This window comes from Rousettus aegyptiacus, unplaced genomic scaffold, assembly GCF_014176215.1.
Source record: "Rousettus aegyptiacus isolate mRouAeg1 unplaced genomic scaffold, mRouAeg1.p scaffold_m13_p_1, whole genome shotgun sequence".
Lineage (NCBI taxonomy): Eukaryota > Metazoa > Chordata > Mammalia > Chiroptera > Pteropodidae > Rousettus > Rousettus aegyptiacus.
Genome location: NW_023416284.1, coordinates 91,036,748 through 91,059,599, shown reverse-complemented (window position 1 = coordinate 91,059,599; position 22,852 = coordinate 91,036,748). Strand labels below are relative to the sequence as shown.

Below are 22,852 nucleotides of genomic sequence, written 5' to 3'. Positions count from 1 at the left end.
ATTGATCCGGAAGCCTCTGCCTGTGTGATGCCAGCAGCAATGGCTCAGGACCCAAGGCATTTTTTCTGTTTCTATTCTCCCCCTACCAGCTATTCAAAAGGAGCTCATTGAAACCATTTATTTGCCTATACAGCTTTAATCATAATTAAACATATTATGAGTTATCTGTATGCTGAACCTCCTTAAATGAGTGGAGGTAGCAAAGCACTGAAGAATGAAAGAATATATTTTGAGATGACACAACCAACCTGGGACCAGAAGAAGGGGTTGTTCTTGAAAGGAGACTAGAAGCATCTTAGGGTGCCATGTAAGAGTAGGAAGAGGAGATAGATCATTTCAATCATAACATTCTTCATAGTTCTTTAGTATTTATGTTTATTGCAGTGGCCTTAGGATATACTGACCTCTTCCAGTTTTGTGAGAATTCTGTAAGTGAGCATATTGGAATTGTTTATGGACCAGTACACTGGCCTTGGGTCACTGATGTGTCAAATATATACTGTCAAGTCACATTGATCAAGGTCAATTTTTATTTTCGAGAAAGTATAACCAGCATTAAAAGTACTATTTTTTTGTTTCAAATGATAGAAATCCAACACAAATTTATTTTGTTCATGTTATAAATAAGTTGATTTCAGAAATGACTAAATCCATATATTTAATGAGATCTTCCTCTCTTTCTATTTTATCTCTATCTGCACACCTTTGTCTCTTTGTGTCTCTTTTTTCCCTAAATGTTTCAGTGTGTCTCTGCATCTTTGTTTCCATTGCCAGGTCTCTCACTGTATCACTGCTTCTCTTTCATTTTTTTTCTCTCTGCACTTTTGTCACCATTTACTGGCGTCTTTTTATCCTCTGTGTTTCTTTTTGCATCTCTCTATTTTCTGCATTTCTCTTTCTCATCACCTCACATTTAATCTCTCTCTCTCTCTCTCTCTTTCTCTCTCTCTCTCTCTCGTATGTTTCTAGAGTATCTACCAGAATTTTAACTATTCTAACAAAGATTCTGATGGGCTCAGCCAGGGTAACATTCACACGTCTCAAAAACACCATCCTGTACGTGGGATGCAGACAGTTGGTGTTGTGCTTATCACACTTATTAGAAGGAAGAACTGATTTTTCCAGATCCTACATTGCTGGAAATGACTTTCCAGAGTGGAGATGTCTACACCCCTGCCATGTGGAGCACTGCAGCCTCCAGAGCCCCATACGATGGAGTGGTCCAGAGACGGTTTGTTTCTTGTGGACCCCAGAAGACAAATGGCAGAGCCACCTCTGGTTCTAGGTTTCTTTCTTGGGCAGGGAGGGGTGGTGCCAGCTCACATTCATCCCATTCATCCTTTTCTCTGACACAATCTCCTGATGGTACTGCTGAGCTGTAATTCTCAGAGGACAGAGCTCCCCTTGCCTGCGAACATAATGACCTGTTGGTTCCTGATGACATTCTCTTCCCAGGCATTAGGAAGGTCACTATGCACTGTGGCTCTTTACACATGGATTCAATCCTGAAAGCTGGTCTCCATTTCAGTCTCTGGGTCGTGAAGACGGGTAGCTAGGAGCTTAACCCTAAGGTTATGGAGAGCCAGGCCATTGAGGAGCTGGCATCCCCTCCCCCCTGCTCCCTTTACCTGCACATTGGGCCTGAGGAGCCAATGATAGGTCTTCCCTCTCCTGGATGAGCTCAGATTAGAGAACTAGGCTTCTTTGGGACCTTCATCTTCTGTAACACAGGCTGCACTGTAGGTCATAGGCAGGGACACTGGGGTGTGGGGACAGACTGATACATGGGATTCTGTTCCCAAGATCATAGTCTAAATTTGCCAAGGACAAGATACTGAGTGGCCAGAGTGTTTGTGCTGGTTTGTCATCTCCCTCAGGATCAGCATTGTCGTTCATTATAAGAGTAAAGACAGAGTGACACTCCTCTGGAAGTGGAAGGACTTATGCTGTGTGTCCAGGGAGCTCTTGAGCTCTATACTTAGCTGTTTTCTTCTGACTCTACAAAGACAGAAAGATACTGAACCATACTGAAGAGTTTAGGGAGATATTGAAATCTGATTTTTTTTTTTTTTTAGTTGAAACATAAGCCCTATTATAAAGATGAATGGTAGAGTATATTTTGGGACATCCTTACACTTCAACATTGTCACACTAGCCCCATGCTGGAAGATTCCTTCTTAATAAGAAAGTCAGAATCTTCTTCCCAGTTTCATAGACACAGCTTTTTTTTTTTTTTGCATCCAGATTTCATTAGGTAATGTAATCTTTAATTGCTAATTTAATTAAAATGACAGGTATATCTTTTATAAACAAATTTGCTATCAAAAGAACCCCTGAATCTTAGTAGGCATGTAACTTGGAGAAAAATGTGTGGGTGTTCTAGACAACCTACTAGTCATGAGCATTTGATCTTACCTTCAATGATATCAGTCAATATGTCTTCCAGGGACAGTGGCACCAATATTCCATAAGCTTCTGCACATTTCCCAGCCTCCTCTGGTTAGGTTAGGACTAGTACCAACTAATGGAACTTAAATGTGGGTGTAAATTTCGGCTCTGTCTGCTTTGTCTTCCTCTGGAATCCATTGTTGAGGTGATAGTGTATGAAATGCTGGAGATTCCATAACCTGAGTCCCTTGAATGATTGTGGAATTGAGTTCCCTTTACTGAGCTAAGCCACTAAGATATAATTTTTACTACAATTAAGATCTTACTGCAACATAACTTTGCCCTTCCTAACTATAATGAAATTTTTAACTGAAGGAGAAAATTTCATAAGTCAAAAGGTGAGTCTGCTGACTTAATGACTATAAAATATAAATTTTTAAAAATGTTTGTTTATTTTTTCCACCCAAATATATATATATATATTTTCCTAGTAACTAGAATAGTGCTTCTGTAAGGGATGCTGTCCTGATCCACCTAGATTCTTCCCTCTGAGACCGAAGGATTTATTCCTTAGTTGCTGGGAATGTTGCTGCCGATAGCCCTCAGCTGTTAACCCACCTCCAGAATTACCTTAGGTGAGGAGAGCTGTCGCTCATAGATTAATTCTAAAAGTGAAAAAAAGTTGTTTATCACTTCCTAAACATCACTTGTGTAGTCAAGCATTTTAGGCTTGCCGTGGGACTGCTGTAGTAGGATGTCTTTTCAGTGATGTCCTGGGTTGAATCCACCAGTTCTTGCAGTCCTTGCCTTCTATCTTCTGAATAACAACCTCATTTTACCTATTTAATCAACTTCCAATGAAAATATTCTTAATCAACTTCTAGTAAAAATATGTGTGGTAGGTAAATTTTATATCCTTTAATGTCTTCAAGTTTTTATTCTTCATATCTGTGAATTTGAAAAGGTGCATGTGTATTAATAGACAGAAAATAATTTTTCTTTAGAACTTCTAGACCTTTCCCATTACCTTGATGACAGAAATATTTGACAGTCTGATTATCCTCTGTTCAGTTTGTTTTACTTTCCCTCACTGGAATATTTTATGATCTTCCTTTAACTTGAGGTTCTGAAATTTAAAAAATGATGTATTTGAGTCTGTTTTCATTAATTTTGTTAAACATCTGAAAGCCCTATTTTATGTAAAGAATTAGGTCCTTTGTATCAGAAAATTTTTTCTTATTATTTGTTATGATAATTTTCTCCCTTCATTTCCGTTTTCTCTCTAGGTCTGTTAATTTGATGTTAGACTGCTTGAGTCTATTCTCTGTGTCTTATGTTTTCTACCATATATTACATTTCTTTGTCTTTTTTTTTAATTTCAGGGAGATTTTCTTGATTTAATTTTCTAATCTTTCTATTAAATTTTTATATTTTTTAGTTCTATATTAGAACTTTTATAGATAAAATACTTTTTCACTTCTAAGAATTTTAATTAGACAATAAATTGTTTGCTCTTACATGTACTTTCTCTACTAAACCTGATGGTTTTCATTTTATTTTCTCATCTTTTCTTTCGTATTGAAAGATTTTCTCAAATATTTGCTCTGCCTTCTTTAACCTTGTCTTTCACATGCTATGTACCATTTTATTTCATCAGAAGATACATTTATTCAACTCTTCTCTAAACTTTAGCAAATTAGACCTGATTCTTGATTCTCCTCTCATGTTACCTTGTTCTTTTCCTTTATAAATTTTTCCAAGTTTGTTATTATATGTTTGTGGAATTATTTCATATATATGAAATATACATATGTACATATATGTGTGTGTGTGTGTGTGTGTGTGTGTATCTCCTCCCACTGGCGTATACATTTTTCGAAGACAATGAATGTATCTGTTTTTACATTATTTTAATACACTTAGAACATAATACATAACATGTATCACAACACTGGTACTCAATGACCATTTTGCTTTGTTGTTTGAATTAGCAATATATCAACAAAGTTTGGGGCTTAGTTCAGTCAATAATAGAGGGAACATTACTTTTTTTCTTTTGAGTTTATTCCTTGTTGTGTATTTAATCTTTAGGTTTACATTTTTGAGACTGTCCTATAGCCTGGAGTAGCATGTAGATACTCAAGGTTGTCTAAGTGTGATAAAAAAGAAAACTTTAAAAACTGTAACTTTAAATTGAATGCTTCTGTGCCTATTTTTTTGTTTTTCCTAGAACACTTTTAAAAAACTTTGTATTTTAAGAATACAGTCGTAGCAAGAATAGTACCATATATCAACAGTTCAGTTTAACAGTAATCAATTGATGGAAAATTTGGTAAACCCATTCACACTTAATCTTACATACACATTGGATTATTTTAAAGATAATCTCAGACATCATATAATTTCATTCTTAGTATTTTATTATGAAATCTAAAATATAAGAAAATTTTAGGAACATGACAACAATGCTATATACCACACTTAAAATTAGATAATTCTTTAGTACAGTCAGTATTCAGTTTTTCTGATTTTCTCACAAGAATTATTTTTACTCACATTACAGTAATCCCTCTTTATTCATGAGGAATACAGCATGAGCTTTCATCACACTACTTACAACAGCAGGCAATTTAAAACACATGAATTGTTTATTTCTGGAATTTTTCATTTAATATTTTGAACTGTGGTTGACCATGAGTAACTGAAATCATGGAAAACAAAACTGCAGATAAGAGGGAGACTACTGTATTTTATTAACCATATCGACAATATTCCTTCCAGATAAGCAGTATTAGCACTGTTTTACAGATGATAAAACCAAAGCTTAGAGAATTTCAGATATAGACTCACAGACACAGAACTAATAAGTGACAGAGTTGCATGGGACTGAATTCTAAAGTTCATGCCTTTTGTTGAATATTCGCTACCATTTTATATTACATATTATTCATTTCCCTTTCTCAACTCTCTCTTATTTCTAGTTCCTTTTCTTTTATCTGTTCCATACATTACCCTCTCCCTATTTTCTTTTCCTCCCACTTGTGCCTTAAGTCAGCTACAGGGCTATGACGGCTGTCACCCCAGTCACCTTTAGCAAGCAAAGCAGGCCACATAAGGCACTTGCTTAATTTAAAGCCCTTCAGGTTCTACGCACCACTTTTTTTTTTTTCTATTTCTTCTTTTTCCCTGTGAGAGGGTCCTAGGCTAACTAAAAGAGATTAGATTTAGAAGCCTCTATTTACTGTGTACCACAGGTAAAAAGTTCTTAGATTTTCTGTTTTGAGAATTTTCTGTTTTGAGAGAGTATAAACATTTTCAGTGTTAGACTGTATACTAAAAAGTAAATTATCTTTTCTATTTTTGTTGAACCTGAGTGATAAGTACATGCAAGTTTATTATACTATTCTCTTTATTTTTGTGTATGTTGGAAAATACTTTTGTGAAAAAATAAAACCTAAACCTCTCTTCTCTGTATTTGAATTTTCAGTAGCTGCCTCTTTTTCTTATCACACTTTCTCTATTTAGTGCTATGATGAAGAAATAAGTTTAAAAATAAAGTCACATGTAGCTTAAATTTATATAATTTTTGTTTTTCAATTACACCTCAATAAAGCTGAAAAAAAGTGTCAAACACAAAGATAGGTTAGTTTCCGAAGTAAATTTCTTATGACTCCAAGATTAGGCCAAATTTCTTAAACTTAAATAAAGACAAACATCCTTGTGCATTTTCTTCCTTTTACATTCTTTTTCTCCTCTTTATGTTACCAATTTCATGTCAATGGACTGTATAGATGCAGAGAAATGAAAACATGTCTTAACAACTCTCAGAAGTAAAGCATAGTGCTTCTGATTACAGTGGAATTCATGTGACACTATGTATCAGGCTATGTGTGAAGTGTTTTATTTGTAACAAAATATATATCCTTCAATATCCCTAAATTGTAATGTGGTGAGTACAAACCTAATATATCGCATGTGATTTTCCAATTAAGTAGATTCTAAGTAGTATATTAAATATTAGTAAAGTCATACTTTCTACACACAGTCAGAAATAATTCAAATAATTCAAGTAATTGTTCAAGAGTCACATAATTTAAAATCATGAGAACTATTTTCCAACTTTGTTTATAGTAATGTCGTGGTGATCCCACTTTTAATTTTTAGCTGATAAAAAGGAATGTTTGTTCTTATTTTTTTCCAGCTTTACTGAAACATAATAGACAATTAGTTGCTCATATTTATATTGTACAATTCGATGAGTTTTTTCAATTATAGTTGTCATACAACAATATATTAGTTTCAGTTGTATAGCATAATGATTAGAGATCTGTATAATTCATGAAGTGATCGCCCCACTAAATCTAGTACCTCTCTTCCCCTTACATATTTATTACAATGTTATTAACTATTTTCTTTATGTTATACTTTATTTTTCCATGTATATTTTGTAACTCTTTTGTAATCCATTTGTACCTCTTAATCTCTCGGCTCTTTTTCTCTATCCCTCCAACCCCCATCCTATTTAGTAGCCCTCAAAATATTCTCTATCTTTGAGTTTGTTTCCATTTTTGTCATTGTTGTTGTTTTGTTCTTTAGATTCCCCATGTACATGAAATCATGTGATATTTGTCTTTTTCTGACTGACTTCATTCAGTGCAATACTCTCTAGGTCCATCAAGGCAATATCTTTTTTCATCCTCTTCCTTTTAGTCTGTATGTGCCTTTTAATCTGAAGTGTCTCTTACAGGCAGCATATGTAGGGGTCTTATTTTCTTATTCATTCAGCCACCCTATCTTTTTGTTGGAGCATTTAATTCTTTTTCAATTGAGGTACTTATTGATTGAAATGTAGTTATTACCATTCTTTATTCATGTTTTTGAGACATGTTTTTTCTTAAAGAAGTTCCTCCAACATTTCCTGTAATACTGGCTTGGTGTTGATGAATTCTTTTAGACTATTTTTGTCTGGGAAGCTCTTTATCTGTCCTTCAAGTCTAAGTGATAGCTTTCCGGGATAAAGTATTCTTGGTTGTAGATCCTGGGTTTTCATCACTTTGAATATTTTGTGCCAAACCCATCTGTACTGCTAAGTTTCTTTTGATAAATCAGCTTCTCCTTTGTAGGTAACTAATAGAAGAAAATTCTTGCTGCTTTTAAGATTCTCTGTTTGTATTTAACCTTTGGCATTTTAATTATGATGTGTTTTGGTGTGGGCCTCTTTGGGTTTCTGATTTTTGGGACTCTGAGCTTCCTGGGGTTGTATGTCTATTTCCTTCACCAGGTGAGGTGAGTTTTCCATCATTATTTCTTCAAATAGCTTTTCCATTTGTTCTCTCTCTCCTCCTTCAGGGGTCTATGACACGGATGTTTTTGCATTTAATCTTGTCCCATAGGCTCCTTAAATTATTATTATATTCTTGGCTTTTTTCCCTTGCCATTCTGATTGGGGGGGTCCTTGGCTTTCCCATCTTCTATACAGACCCCCTTCTTCATTCTATTGATTCCCTCTAAAATACTCTTTATTTCAGATAATGTATTCTTCATTCCTGATTGGTTTTCTTGTATAAATTCTATTTCCATTTTTATGTTTTTTAAATATCTTTGTTAAATTTCTCACTGAATTCATCTACACTTCTCTTAATTTCACTGAGCATCTTTATAACCAGTGTTTTGAACTCTGCATGTTAGATTACTTGACTCCCTTTTAACTTGATCTCTGTTCTGTTCTCTTGTATGGTTTCTGCTTCTTTGTCTTCTTTGGCTGCCTTTCTGTGTCTGTTTCTATGTATTAAGCAAAGCTTCTAAGTCTCCTGGTCTTTTTGGTGTGATTTTGTGTAGTAGGTGTCCAGCAGCACAGTCCTGAGAGGGATTCAGCTGAAGCCCAAGCCTGCGTCCCTCTGGGTCCACCTGTTAAGATTTATAGCAAGCAAGCCTCAAGAAGTCACGCCAGAAAACAAGGTCAGCTGCCACCAGTGTGAGTCTTGTAGCTGCGCAGCAAGTAGGACAGGACTCGTTGAGGACACAACTGGATGCGGCTTGAGTAGGGCTGTGAGTTGGAGGAGGTGGAGTTTCGGGGACTCCTCTGGATATAGCAACCTCTGTAATCCAGTTCAGTGATGTCCCAGCTATGGTGGCACTGCATTCACACACTGGGGCAAGGGGGAAGAACTCAACAGAGGAACAATGGATGTTGCCAGCACACCTTTCCAGGAGAAAGCCTCGCCTCTGGCCCTCACTCTGACAATTCAGTGTCCCCCTGTGAGTCCCTGGTACCTTCCTGTGCAGCCGACCTGGTTCTGGTGATCAGAGCGAGCAAGTCCATCACCATAAGTCTTGTCATGAACACAGCTCCTTTAAGAGGAATGTCTACACCTGCCAGCTGCAGCTGCCGTAGCTGCTCAGGATTAGGCAGCCTCACATCTTTGCCCCCTTTGCCTCCCAACATTGCAGTGTGATTCCTTATTTCTCACCCTAGTTGTAAGGCTTCTGTTCATCTAGACACAAGGCTATTCTGCTTGCTGTTTGCTCCATGTTTCTGTCACAACTTTGATGTGGTCACAAGAGGGGATGAAAGAAGCTTCTCTCATCTATGCCATTTTGCCCAGTCTCTGCTCTTAATTTTCAGAAGTAATTTTATTTATGTTATATTAGAGTTACATGAAAACTTTATGAATAAATCCCTTTAATAAAGTACAACTACCATTAAATTCACTTTTCTCAGTACTTCATGGAGATGAAGTCCGAGTAGGGCAGCATTTGTACGTTTCTCGGACACAGATCATAATGCCATTCAATATAATCCTTATATTTCAATAATACACACACATACACACACATCACCTCCAAAATGCTGGGTTTTTACCTTCTGATTCATTGAAATTTACATTAAATTTATTTTGTGCTGGCCAGAAAATTATTGCTTGGCTATGTCCATGGGAACATAGGCTGTCACCCGTAGGAACATAATGTTCTAATAATAAGCTTTCTGCTTCTGTACCCCCTGCTTATGCACCTGACCTGTGAGTTGACAGGTAGTGAATAGAAAAAAAATAGACCTTTGTGTTTAGACAGAATAAAGAATGGTTTTTAGGGCTTAAAAACCCTGTACCTCTACATTTTGGGGCTGCTTAATTTGGAGTCTGCGTACCCCTGGCAGACCCAGCTGGCTGAATAAAGAGTGTGTTTCCTATAACTCACTGAGTTCTGGTGGTCCGTGTGTCTTTCGGGGGCTGGCGGCTACAACATTTGGAGGCCCCAGCGAGATCTCAGGGAGGGGCCCTGAGATCTAAGACCAAATCTGCCTCAGAAGCGGTTGCTGTCCCCATTACAGATTCAAAGGGGTGGCCAACCTGAGACGTTCCAGGGCCCTTGAATGCCGTGATGGGGTTAATGCAATTGTCAAGGACGCAACTTTCAGGACACACTCTTTGTTCCTGGTTCCGGTGGGAATCTGGAATCTCCAAGGCCTCGGTGTCTAGATAAAAGGTACCTTCCTGATTCTGTTAACCGGTCATTGGGAGTCTGTGGAAAGACTGGACGCAGTCATATCTCCTGGACTGTGGCCAGGCCGTGCGACGCCACCTCCTGTGCCCTGTTGTCGGGTTGTTTATTGTCGCTGGTCCTGTCTAAGTTATAGTTGGCAAACGTCTCTGGGTCCACCTGCACCTCAGTAATTGTTCTTGTCTGAGTGTCTGTTTTGTGTTTTCTGTTTTGTTTTTTTTCTGCGCAAGTGATGGGGGAGGCCTGAGTTCGCAGAAGACACCCTTGGAGTGTCTCATGCTACATTTCAAAGAAGGGTTCGTAGAGGGAGCTGACTATGGCATAAAGTTTTCTCCAGGCAGACTAAGAACATTGCGTGAAGTTGACTGGCTGTCTTTTGATGTAAACTGGCCTCCAGAGGGCTCTTTTGACAAGGGTTTGGTAAGGAATGTTTGGAAGGTTGTCACGGGAGACCCGGGACATCCTGATAGGTTTCCCTACATTGATCAATGTTAAACCTTGTTCAGAACCCCCCTCCTTGGCTCTGCCGGTGTGCCCTTTCTCTAGGGATGCGAGTTTTAGTTCTGGGTACCCCAAAACATGCAGCAACTGAATCTCCAAGACAGCCCAGTCCCTCAGTCCTCCAATCTCCACCAGAGGTAGTGACCTTCCCCCACCCTATAATTCAGGACAACAGAGGCCAAATAGCACTGCCTTACCTCCTCAGATGGCCAGCAGGTAACCCCTATGGGTCTCCTGCTCCCACTCTGGGCGGGGCACCAGCCGATACCACCACCTCGGCCATTCTCCCCTTGCAAAAAGCACCACCCCAGGGGCAGTACACTGACAGGCCCTTTATGGTTTATGTGCCTTTCTCGACTAGTGACCTGTACAACTGGAAGGCACAGAATCCGCCTTTCTCTGAGAAACCCCAGGCATTAATGAGACTCTTAGAGAGTGTTTTTCAGGCTCACCGCCCCACTTGGGACGATTGTCAACAGCTTTTAGTTACCCTCTTCACCATGGAAGAACGTGGCCGCATTCGGGCAGAAGCACAGAAAATAGCTGTGGGAGGGAGGAAAGGTAAGGAAGCAGGGGATCAGATTGAGGAGGAATTTCCCTCCACTCGCCCAGACTGGAGACACAATTCTCAGGCAGGGAGAACGGCATTAGATCGGTACCACCAGATTCTAATTGGGGGAATTAGGATGGCTGCTCGCCAGCCAACTAACCTTTCTAAGGTAACTGAAGTTATACAGGCACCTCAGGAGTCCCCTGGAACATTTCTTGAACAAGGCGTACCGGGTATACACCCCCATTGATCCTGAGGCCCCTGAGAACCAGCAGGCGATTAATACAGCCTTTGCTACTCAGGCAGCCCCTGATATCTAGTGTAAATTGCAAAAATTAGAAGGTTTTGCAGGGATAAAACTGTCCCAACTTATTGAGATAGCCCAGAAGGTGTTCAACAACAGGGAAGCACCAGACGACCCCATTTATGACTGCACAGATTTCACTGACACTGTGTTTTCCTCACGGCCAGACCTCAAAGACTCCCCTGTGCCTGAGGCCCATGAATTTGTGTTCACAGATGGACGGGAGCAACTTCATGCAGGAAGGAAGGAGGTATGCTGGGGCACCACCGGTCAAAACTCTAACTGGCACCATCTGGTCACAAGCTCTTCCCCATAAGACTTCTACTCAAAAGGCAGAACTCATCGCCCTCACTGAGGCACTAAGATGGGAAAAAGATAAGACAGTCACAATATACACTGACAGCCAATACGCCTTTGTCACTACATGTACACAGAGCCATCTACAAGGAAAGTGGGCTTCTGACTTCAGCTGGGAAGGACATTAAGAAGAAGGAGGAGATGTTAGCCTTACTTGAAGCCATATGAATGCCTAAGGCTCTGGCTATTGTTCATGTAAAGGGCATCAAAAAGGAAATAGTCCTGAGGCTGAGGGAAACTAAGGAGCCGATACAGAGGCAAGAGCAGCGGCCACAATGCCAGTGGGGCCCCCACCACATCTACTGACTGTTGTCCTTTACCCAGAACTGCCTTGGTCTCTGACATATATGGTGGAAGAGAACATATATTTTCAAGACAAGGGAGCCACTAGGAACCAACAGGGGTGGTGGATGACCCCAGATGGAAAAATCGGGCTCTCACGGGCCCTTGGAAGGACTCTCCTCTATCAACTACACCAGACCATGCACCTAGGGTGGACTAAGATGCTTCAAGCTTTAGACCCCTACTTTCACTTGTTAGAAGGGACAAGAACTGCAGAGGAGATTGCCTCACGATGCTCAGTCTGTGTCCAAGTTAATCCAAAGAAGGGGAAGATAGAAGAACCTAGGCATAGGGAAAGTGGAACTTATCTGGGAGACCACTAGGAAGTTGATTTCACTGAGGTAACCCCAACTGTGGGGGGCTACAAATATTTACTTGTTTTTATAGTCATCTTTTCAGGATAAATAGAAAGAGGCGTTCCCTACCAGGAAAGAGACTGCCTTAGTAGCTACTAAGAAACTACTACAAGAAATCTTCCCTTGATTTGGTCTCCCCAGAACTTTAGGGTCAGATGACAGGCCAGCCTTCATAGCAAAGGTATCACAGCAATTGCCCAGCTACCTGAATTTGCGATGAAAACTTCACTGCGCCTACCGGCCCCAAAGTTCATGCCAAGTAAAGCAAATGAATCAGTCCCTAAAAGAGACATTAGTCAAGTTAGAATTAGAAACTGGTTGGACCTGGGTGAAACTTCTCCCCTTTGCTCTTCTCCAAGCCATATATTAATGAATTCACCCCATTCGAAATTTTCTTTGGAAAACTCCCACCTTTAGTACCTAGAATAAAAGATGAAAAACAGGCAGAAATGTGTAACCTTGTCTTACTTGAGTCTTTAAAGGCCCTTCAAAGTGTACAGAAGGAGATTTGGTCCGGAGTTCGTGCTGTCCACTCAGCCCCATCAGTTTCAGCTTGGAGACTCTGTGTGGATCTGGAAGTTCACTTCCAAAGGAATAGAACCCAAATGGAAAGGACCCTTCACTGTCTACCTGATGATGCCCACTGCAGTTAAAGTAGATGGCATCCCATCATGGATTTATCACTCCCATGTAAAGGCAGCACGAGAGTGGACAGCTCAGGAAGACGGGCCCTTAAGATTAAGACTCAAGCATACATAAGTATAACCCTCTGTTTCTTCCTTTTTTCCTCTTTAGCCCAGGCATTCGACCAGCCACAACCAGAACCAGAAGGAGTATGAATAACTTTGCTAACAACAATACACAAGGTCTTAAATAAGACCACCCCAGACATAGGACAAGATTGCTGGTTGTGCCTAAACCCAAAACCCTCTTACTATGTCAGGGTAGGGACTCTCCTAAAATTAACTGACCATCAGCAGGCTAGAATTTCAAGTTGATTCACTAGCAGAAGTAGTCCTTCAGAATAGAAGAGGTTTAAATCTATTATTCTTAGAACAAAATGGATTATGTATGGCTCTAGGTGAAACCTGTTGCTTCTATGCCAATAACTCTGGAGTAATTAGAGAAAGCTTAAGACTAGTACAGAGAAATTTAGATGCCAGAGAAAGACAGAGACAGGAATCAAATAACTGTTTTCATAGAATGTTCCATTGGTCACCATGGTTAACAACCCTTCTATCTGGTATAGCTAACCTTTAATCCTCTTTCTCTCTTGTTAAATTTTGTCCTATCTTTTCCCAATTTCTTATTTGCATACATAAGTAAGAGAATTAATTCTATTCAACTTTTAGTATTACAAAATAGAGGCTATGAGCAAATTCTGCATGAAGAATCAAAGATTTTATTTCCTGCTAAGGCCAGTGGGAAAAGTGCTGGCTGGAAAATTACTGCTTAGCTATGTCCATGGGAGCATAGGCTGTTATGCATAGGAACATAACGTTCTAAACAAGCTTTCTCCTTCTGTAACCTCGCTTATGCACCTGACCTGTGAGTTGACAGGTAGTGAATAGAAGAAAGGTAGCCCTTTGTGTTCAGACAGAATGAAGAATGGAGTTTTGGGCTTAAAAACCCTGTACCTCTACATTTCAGGGCTGCTTAATTTGGGGTCTGCGTACCCCTGGCAGACCCAGCTGGCTGAATAAAGAATATGTTTCCTATAACTCACTGAGTTCCGATGGTCCGTTGTCTTTTGGGGGCTGGCGGCTACAACAATTTAAAATCATCCTATTGCCAAAAACTTCTCAGTACATTTGTGCATTTTCAGGTGACTTACATTTTTTTATATGAAAATTTTATTTTAAACATTCAGGATCATAATTACTGATTTTTTTTCTTTTTAATACACATTTGTTTAGAGCAGTTTTAGGTTCACAGCAATTGAGTGGAGGGCACAGAGATTTCCCATACACCCTCTGTCTCCACCATGCATAGCCTCCCCAGTTATCAACATCCCCTGCCAGAGTGGTACACTTATACAACTGATGAACCTATATTGGCAGATTACCATCCAAAGTCCATAGTTAACATTAGGGTTCACTCTTTGTGTTGTACATTCTGTGGGTTTGGACAAGTGTATAAATAACATGTATCTACCAATATGGTACTGAAGAAGGACCCTGTATTATTGGCTTCACAGTGTTCCTAGCCTCACTTCTTCTTACTCTATTGCTTGTAACCACATAAAAACTTCACTTTAATACAGTTTTTCTTTCCTCTGATTCAAGCCGGTTTTGCCCAGATAATGGCATTGTGACTCATTCCGCTTCCCCCCTCCCCTGCCCGCCTTCATTCTCTGTATGTCTGCTCCCTTAATCCTTGAGCCTTAGGACATAAGATTAACGAAGCAGTAGGCTTTGGTTGGACTTTAGATTAAAGATGACATCTTGGTTAAAAACGTATTTAGCCCCAGGCCCATCCAGGCAAAACTACAACCCACCAGCCAAAGAACCAGGTCAAGGGACCAGACAGGATGGCGCCATGGCTGATTCCAGAACCGGACACACTAATCAATTACCTCATCCCCTTTTAATGGTCCAAATAGTAGCGTCCATGACACCGACTCCCTTAATTTCCATGATGGTTGATTTTCTCCTATGTAATCTGTGCTTCTAAACTACTTGGGGCCAGGCCTTTGAGTGCTATCTTGCTTCTGTCTCTAGGAAGCAAAATCAACTCCTGTGTTGGTTTTTGGCTGGGGCAGGCAGCACGAGCCAAAACTAGAGCTCATTTGTCCTCTAGTTTCAGTATCATAAAGAATAGATTCTTTATGATACTAAAAATGTTATGTGCTCTGCCCTAAAAATGTTATGTGCTCTGTTACCCATGTTTTCATGATCAGATTTCCTGCATTTACTAATTCTTAGTCTGTATTTTTAATTCTTCTCTTACTTTTACCTCACAGGTAGCTTTTTCTCCTTTGATCTTCCCCATCTCCTCTCTAAAGCAAACATATATAAAGATCTATCGCATATAATGTACTTGACTAAAGATTTATGGGTGATAAGGAGGAAACATATTTCTTATTAGAGCAAAAACCCAAAGTCAAATATTACAACTACTTGCCGTAAGAGTTCTCTTAGCAACCTCTTCACCAATGATCACTCTACCTTATCTATTTGTCAGCCTAACCCAATCTCAGCCTCTTATTCTAGAGAGGAAAAAATCCTCCATTAATGTATGAAAAGAAATTCATTCATAGCTCTATGTTTGAATTTCCTGAATTATTAAAGGGCTCAGAATAGCAAAAGTGCTTTTCATGCAATATGACCCTATTTAAAACAATTAATGGTGGATATAACTAGCAATATTTTCTTATGTATTTGTATACTCTGTGTGAGGCACTGCCTATGTATCAAGATTATTCGAGTTCTGTCAATAACTCTGCAAGAAAAGTATTATCACTCTCATGTTATGAAGGAGAAGAATAAAGCTCAGAAATGTTAGATATTTTACCCAGTGTTATAAAGTTTAAAATACTAGCTATAAAGTACTGAGTCCTAGATTTGGATTTATGTTCCTTTATATTGAACTCCGCTGTATCAACTATTGTGTTAATATTGCATCTTTTTCCCCAATTACATTTTAAGCTCTCTGATGCAGATGGTACAGACAGAGAAAGCCACATACATTTTATAGCACTTCCATGATGTCATCCTAGATGTTATGTACAAACTCAGTAGTTGCAGAATGGGAAGACTGAGGCAACATTACTAAAACAATTTCAAAAGGTAAAATGACTTTAAGTCAGATCACGTACACTCAGGAACGAGGTAGACACACTCAAGAGAACTAAAGAATCCCCTCTGTTGATTAATTTTCTCTGAAAAGGTTTTCACTAGGAGACAGTAAATCTAGAGGAATGTGGGCACCGGGCCTGACTGGCCCAAGGTCTGGCTGGTCCAAGGTCTGTCTGTAATCCAGGCCTATGGCTAGGAATAGGACCCCAGACTTAGAAAATAGGTAAACATACTTCAGCTTATTGTATCATGATGTGTGGCTGAATGCCACTTTTTTACTCTGCTATGTGAGGAGCCATGCGGTCTCTTTGAGAGAGAAGGAGAGAAGAGAAGAACAGAAAGGGGAGCAGAAGAAGTGCACGAAAGAGTGCATGCCCCATGCCATACACTGCACTCCCCCATAGAACTACGCTTGCAAACAGAAGTGCTCTCTGCACAGTAAAGTTGGTGCCTGCCATTTCATCTTCATGTCTGCATCTTGTGCATTCTTCCAACTGGGACTCACACCACTTAAGCCTTCCTTTCTCGGTCAGCAATACCCCTGACCCTGACATAGAAAGAGCCAACATGAACTGCTCGGCTCTGCCAATTGGCATAGTCGACAGGACCCAGCTGCTCAGCCTGGGCTCTAACAAGGAGGATGCAGCACCCATAGCCAACACTATGTTATCTCAACTGTGTTGTCTTTTGTGGGATTTCATTCTCATAGGCTCATGCTTTCCTTAGTCAGGAGTGGTGAGGGACAGGGGACTGGGAACATTGGGCCGTTTTGCTGCTCCCCAGAACACACAAGGACACACAGGAATTTATAGAGATTCAGTGAGTCTGAATTGGGCTTATCTGCTTAGAAACATTCTGCAGCCATATTTACTCTACTCTCCCTGACATACCATAGTGGCGCAGGAAAATCTGTGTGGTTATCTAGCAAGGATTCACATAAGAGGTTAGGAAAACTATACCTGTGTCCTATAAACCCTAAATATGCCCATAGTTTCTAATACTATACCTTTTCCCATTGTTACTAACCCTAAGTAAGGACAAAATATTGGGTCCTTCTCAGATACTCACTTTACTGTCCTATTCTAATGCTCTCCTAAATGACTTTCATTTCTTTTCCTGGATAGCGAATTCTTATCTCGTCAAGGGTAAGAAAGGGAGAATAAAATTTTTGCTGTCATTTATTCTTTAAATATTCAAAGTTTTTGGAAGAAATTTTGACTTCTGGTACATCTGAGATTCAAAATTTCTCTCTACTAACTTATTTCTCTGTCACAATTTTTAAGAGCCATATTAAAATAAATACAGATTTATTTCTTGGTTTTTGTACTTCTCCTATAACAAATATACATCAAGCACAGGGGGTGTATATTACTTTCATTGATATCTGAATTGAGGGCGAGTGGCAGTGGCCAAAGTTGGGAATACAAGGAAGATAGAAATATTAACCTCAACTAAGATATCAAAATATTGTCAGATTATGCTTATTTTCTCTTGTGTTTCTAGGCATGAAACATGATCTTAGAAATGAGATTAAATGGGCCTGAAGCATAAAGAGCCATGGCTCTAGTCAATTCTGAAATAAAAGACAGGAAAAACTTCAGTAAAGACCTCACAAAGGGGGTTTATTGCTTCCATGGAGATATTAGCTCAGGGTCACCAAGGAATTAGATGTGATAGAATCCCGTAATAGGTAACAATTGAGAAAAGAACAAAAAATTCAGGAAGTTCGGGGAGAATTCTGAGGGGTATGTGAGATCTGAGGGGGATGTAGCACCAGAGATCATTCTGGGCACAGAGGAGGAGTATAGGAGGAAAGAAGGAATATGACGAACTGGGCCATAAAATAGTGCTGGTCATCCAGCATGTCCACTTTTCTACTCTCGTAGATGGGCGGTGTACCTGCAATAGGACAGACAGGGAATCAGTGGGTCCCAGGGGCCTTCCATGCCATCATTATGACATTTCCTAATTCTACAATTTTTCAATCACATTTGTTTTCACAACCTCCTCCCACTTTCCTTCCTCCTGCTTTTTAAATCTGAATCCTTACCTTCCCTTCATAATGGCCCTTGGGGTCTGGAGGCACCACCTGAGCGCAGGCCTTGGACAATAAAGACAGTGCCCATCACGATGCCCACGAGGCCCACGGCCAATCCCAGGGCACAAACCACAGTCTCTGTCAGCTCTGACACAGGGGTTGGGATCTCAGGCTCTGTGAAAGTGAAGTTGTGGAGGTCAGAATACAGACTGTCCTTGAGCATGTACATAGGATACAACAGGGAGGGGTAGATTCTACAAAGACTTGGGGTATGAAGCTTAAAGAGGACTGTGAAGTCTATCATTAGAAACTTTTGAAACATTAAGTTTAGGGCCATGAGATTTAGGGGATAATAGGCAGGATTTTCTGACTCAACAAAGAAAAGCAGACACCAAAAGGGGGAGGAGCTCATACATACCCCAGTGTTTCAGAAGTGGCTTGTCCAGGCCCCAGTGCTCCACCTTGCAGTCATAAAAATTATCAGCAGAAGGGAGAAAAGTGAGGTAACTGATCTTGAAGAAGGAATAATCATGCTTGGAGAAGAAGCTGGTCTCAGAAACACCTTCTGTGACCGAGTGCCCATTATTCAACCATGTAATGTTGATCACAGGAGGGAAGATGTTATCCACAAGACAGATGAGTGTGTTGGGCTGACTCAGCATCACGGGAGATTTGGGAAACACAGACACCTCAGGAATTTCTATGGTGAAGAAATAACATATGAATAGCAAACAGCTCTGTCCTGAAGTTCTGCATTGCATCCTGGAGGAGCCCTCCCATCAACATTCCCCCACCTGAGAGTGGAAGAGCTCTTGTTTCCCTTCTGTTTGTTAGCTACCTGTGCCTTATCTCTGTCCCCTTCTCTCAGCGGACCTGCTTCTTAATGTCCTCTGCAGGACATTTATGGAGCTGTCCTTGAAGGACACAAGGGTTGCAATATGGGAGTAAGAATCCTTGTATTACATTGAAATACATGATTTATAAGAAGGGAGAGGATAGGAGTTTAGCGGTTATCATGAGAAAATCCGGAGACCCCTTGGAAAGGAGAGAATTTTATAGAGTAGTGAAGGGTATCTGTCCCTGGGGAAGAAGGGAGCGAGACCTGATATGTAGGGCTACACTCATTAAAGGGAGTCAGAAAGGTGAACACATACTTTTGGTAGCAGCGGTAGAGTTGGAGCATTTAATCATGATGTCCAAGCTGTGTTTCAGTATAGCTATATTTCTCAGTGCACCCTGCGGGTCAAAACTTATAAATTCACCAAACTCAGGCAGCCGCCAGACAGTCTCCTGCTTCTCCAGGTCTACGTAGAACTCCTCGTCGCCATCAAATTCATGAGTATACTGGCCAGAGGAACCATAAGACTGGTAGACATTTATGCCATAGGAACCAACGTGGTCAGCTGATGAGTTAGGGTGAGGAGCAGGATGGTAGAAAATGGAGAGAAAAAGAGCCTTATTAGACAAAATAAAAGAAGAAACTGACTTTCAACCATTGTGGGCTTCATCTCTGGCATAGTCTTTAGACAAAATTCTCAGCACCTGTTCCTCCTCTTAATGCTGGTAGTTATCCTGTTAGAATCAAGCCTATCTTTCCACTATACCACATGCTCCATGAGAGCAGATTTTCGCAGATCTTATTTACTGCTATTCCCTGGGTGCCTAGCTCAGCATCTGGCACATTGTAGGCTTATGATAAATATTGTAATGGAATGAAACAAGGAAAATGAATGATCATGGTATTGGCTTTCTTTCCTAAGGATTCAGTTTACTTCCATCTACTTCATAAGTTCTATTTCTCACTTAATTCCTTCACCAGTTAATAACACATTTATTATGGTTCCTTTCCCCTCAGGACTGGCTCAGAGCAGAACATAGGATTCCTTCTTCTGTTTTTTTTTTTAAACAAAAAAAGCACATAGATCTTATTATTTTAAAAGAATTTCCTCTATTTAGAGCATAAGAAAGAGTAAAAGGACAGCAACAATATTACAAAATACATAAAAAATAAACAATGTTTCTAAGATCTGTTTTTGTGACAGTAGTGATCCTAAGAGGAGAGGATCTGATTCTCTTTGAAATAAAAAATAAAAACTTTACTAGATTTTGAATTTTTGTTATCCCTCGCCTTTATCCTTTAATTTTTTTCCTTGAAGGACATTACTAAACCTATCCTTCTTTTTTTTGAATCAACACTTACATTTTTTGAGGACTCAAGGTAAACTGTCGCCTTTTTCTTGAATGGACAAGGTACTTATCTGAGGATGCCCAAGCAGATTGGCAGCCATTGCAGTATGACTCTGCTCAAGTGAGCCTAACTGGATAACTTTGTGAAGATACATAAAAGCCTTTTCCTCTTTCCTGCCTTCCTCATTTACTGAGTATCGACAAGATTTCAGACACTGCAGAAGATGAGAAGTAAAACACCAATTATGCATGGTCTCTACCATCAAGGAGCTTATTGAATAATGGGAGAGTCAGGTGAGTAAAGGAGCCATTGTGGCATACTGTGATAAGTTCTGTGAAAGGGAGCATCTGACATCCTCCACATATACCTCATCTGCCAATCAAACTGAACGATGTTATCCTTTTATGTTTCTTAGTCTGTTTTTCTTCCTGAAATTATCTTTTAGAATTTCCTGAACACTTCAAGCTCATTCTTGAAGTTTCTGCTTCTTAGCTAAGTTCTTTCATTAAAAATATGTTGACCACATTATGACCTCCAACATGTTCATGCAAATGACCTGTTCTACAAGTTTATCTAGTCCTCATCCCTATCCAGCATGACTCTCTTGGTTGATTACGTAAAAGGTCCTCCAACAAAGCTTCCCTATCCTTGCAATGAATCTTCTTGACTCTTTTTCAAACATGAACATGTGCAATTATTCTTTTTATCTGGTACTTGTCCTGGGCTGCCAGCTGTTGCTGAAGAACATCATGCTGCTGGGCTAACTGAACCAATTCACTTTAAGAGTTTCAGCCTCACTGGGTTCACTGTCCTACTCTGCTTTCCTGCTTCACATTCTTTTTATCACGAATCTGTGCACCCTCTAGGGGACAGATAACATGTTTTTTCATCTTTGAATCCCCAACACTTACTTGCTATGTGCTCAAAAATTTTGTATTAAAAGTCAATTGTTATTCTTGAGGACCACAGAGATTTTTTTGGGAAGACTGATAGACACAGAGGTAGCAGAATCTAAGGAAAGTTAAACTCAGCAGTGACCAGGGCTATATTATGACTTGTGAGCCCTAAACACTGTTGCTTAGATGAGCCTTTTTTCATAAAAATATTAAAAGTCATGTTTTATGACCACATCAGTATAAAAAATATAATCCAAGCTAAGTTAAAAGTTTCTTCCACTCTAAAAGTTCACTTTTTCTTCTAATTTTAAAAGAAATTAAAACATGCGACCCTACAGACATTGCGGGCCCTTGAACCTGTGCCCACTGTGGTTAATAGATAAGTCAAGCCTGACCAGGGCACTATGGTGTGACATTGAAAAAAGGAAATTTGGATGGCTCTGGAGAAGCAGGTAAAACTTCCACCAAACAAAGTTATAACAGGAGCAACCATGGTTAATAAAGTCTCTGAAGAGCAGAGTAACATCCATTCCACTTCTCTTTTGAGCTATAAGGCTTTTCTACTTTGGTTTTTACTAACCCATTCTCCATGTCAACAAAACAACAGGAAAAGAACCAGGGAATGATCCTGGCAGGAAAGGAGGGAAAATTAATGTAGGAAGAGAGAGTGGAAAGGGGTGGAGAGCAAAGGTAGAGGAGCCCAGGGGACCTATTTATAACTCTGTGCTTGCTCATTCTTCTTCTTACAGAACTTCCTTAGATGGAGTGAAAAACAGGTAATTTGGGCTGACAATTTGAGACTAATATAATTTAATTCACCAAGTTTTTCATCATAAAGTTCTCAAATTTAAAATAAAAATAAAGATATTCCCTACTTTGTTAAAGAAAAAATTATGAAGCAATACCTGTAATAGTAATAATTTAAAAATAAGAATGACCATTGACATTTATATTTCTTCATTACTTGGGAGCCATATCTATCTACCTATTTTACTTGATTTTTTGTGATGTGACACATATGAGGTAACTGAAATTAAGTGAGGGCCATGTGGCAAAATGACTTGTCTAAAGGCATTTAGCCAGCTGGGTTCACTTACCCATTCCCCACTTGTGCCAGTACCCGGCATGAAAATATATGTAAATCTGAGACAAAGAAAAGGACACCCTTCTTCATATCTACATAGTATACATAATTCATGGAACTATTTACCCCAAGGTAAACTACAGGAGAAATATATGAAAAGCTCCAGGAGTTGTTCAGAAAAATTCGGAAGTAACAGTTCATGAAGTTTTAATAACAAAACGTCCGCTCGTGAAGACGTTCCTAATCTTGAGGCAATCATGAATAAATGTCATGGAGCCCTCCAGGTTATATTTACTGGATCTGATATTAGAAACAGAATAATGTCCTTAGTGAACTGTGTAACAACACAGGTAGCAGGGAAAGTGGGTTGGGACTCTGGTTTCCCGAAGGAGGAACAACTGTAATTTTTGGATCTGCTAATACTGAGAACACCTTCGAGGACATTCTACTATTTCTATGCCAATCTTTATCTTTTTTTCCCCTTCATTTTCCTGTATTCCAATTCTAGTCCCCCCACCCCTGAACTGTGCACTTACCCACAATGTTTTCAC

At 39.6% G+C, this 22,852-nt stretch overlaps 1 protein-coding gene across 1 annotated transcript; it reads right to left on the bottom strand.

The window, feature by feature from the left end:
- Nucleotides 1-18,010: 18,010 nt before the first annotated feature.
- LOC107507331 (H-2 class II histocompatibility antigen, A-U alpha chain) lies at nucleotides 18,011-22,344 on the bottom strand. Its single transcript, XM_036235160.1, has 4 exons — nucleotides 22,315-22,344; nucleotides 19,288-19,588; nucleotides 18,552-18,833; nucleotides 18,011-18,307 (listed from the first exon to the last, which is right to left on the bottom strand). Exons 1-4 carry the CDS (start codon nucleotides 22,342-22,344, stop codon nucleotides 18,153-18,155), a joined length of 768 nt encoding a protein of 255 aa, XP_036091053.1. The 3' UTR covers nucleotides 18,011-18,152.
- Between the last annotated feature and the right edge of the window lie 508 nt (nucleotides 22,345-22,852).

Coding starts and splice junctions, on each gene's coding strand:
- LOC107507331 (XM_036235160.1), bottom strand. CDS start 22,344: ATGCCGGGTACTGGCACAAGTGGGGAATGG. Junction 19,589..22,314: donor CTGGCACAAGTGGGGAATGG/GTAAGTGAACCC, acceptor TTGTCTAATAAG/GCTCTTTTTCTCTCCATTTT. Junction 18,308..18,551: donor GCCACTTCTGAAACACTGGG/GTATGTATGAGC, acceptor TCACTTTCACAG/AGCCTGAGATCCCAACCCCT.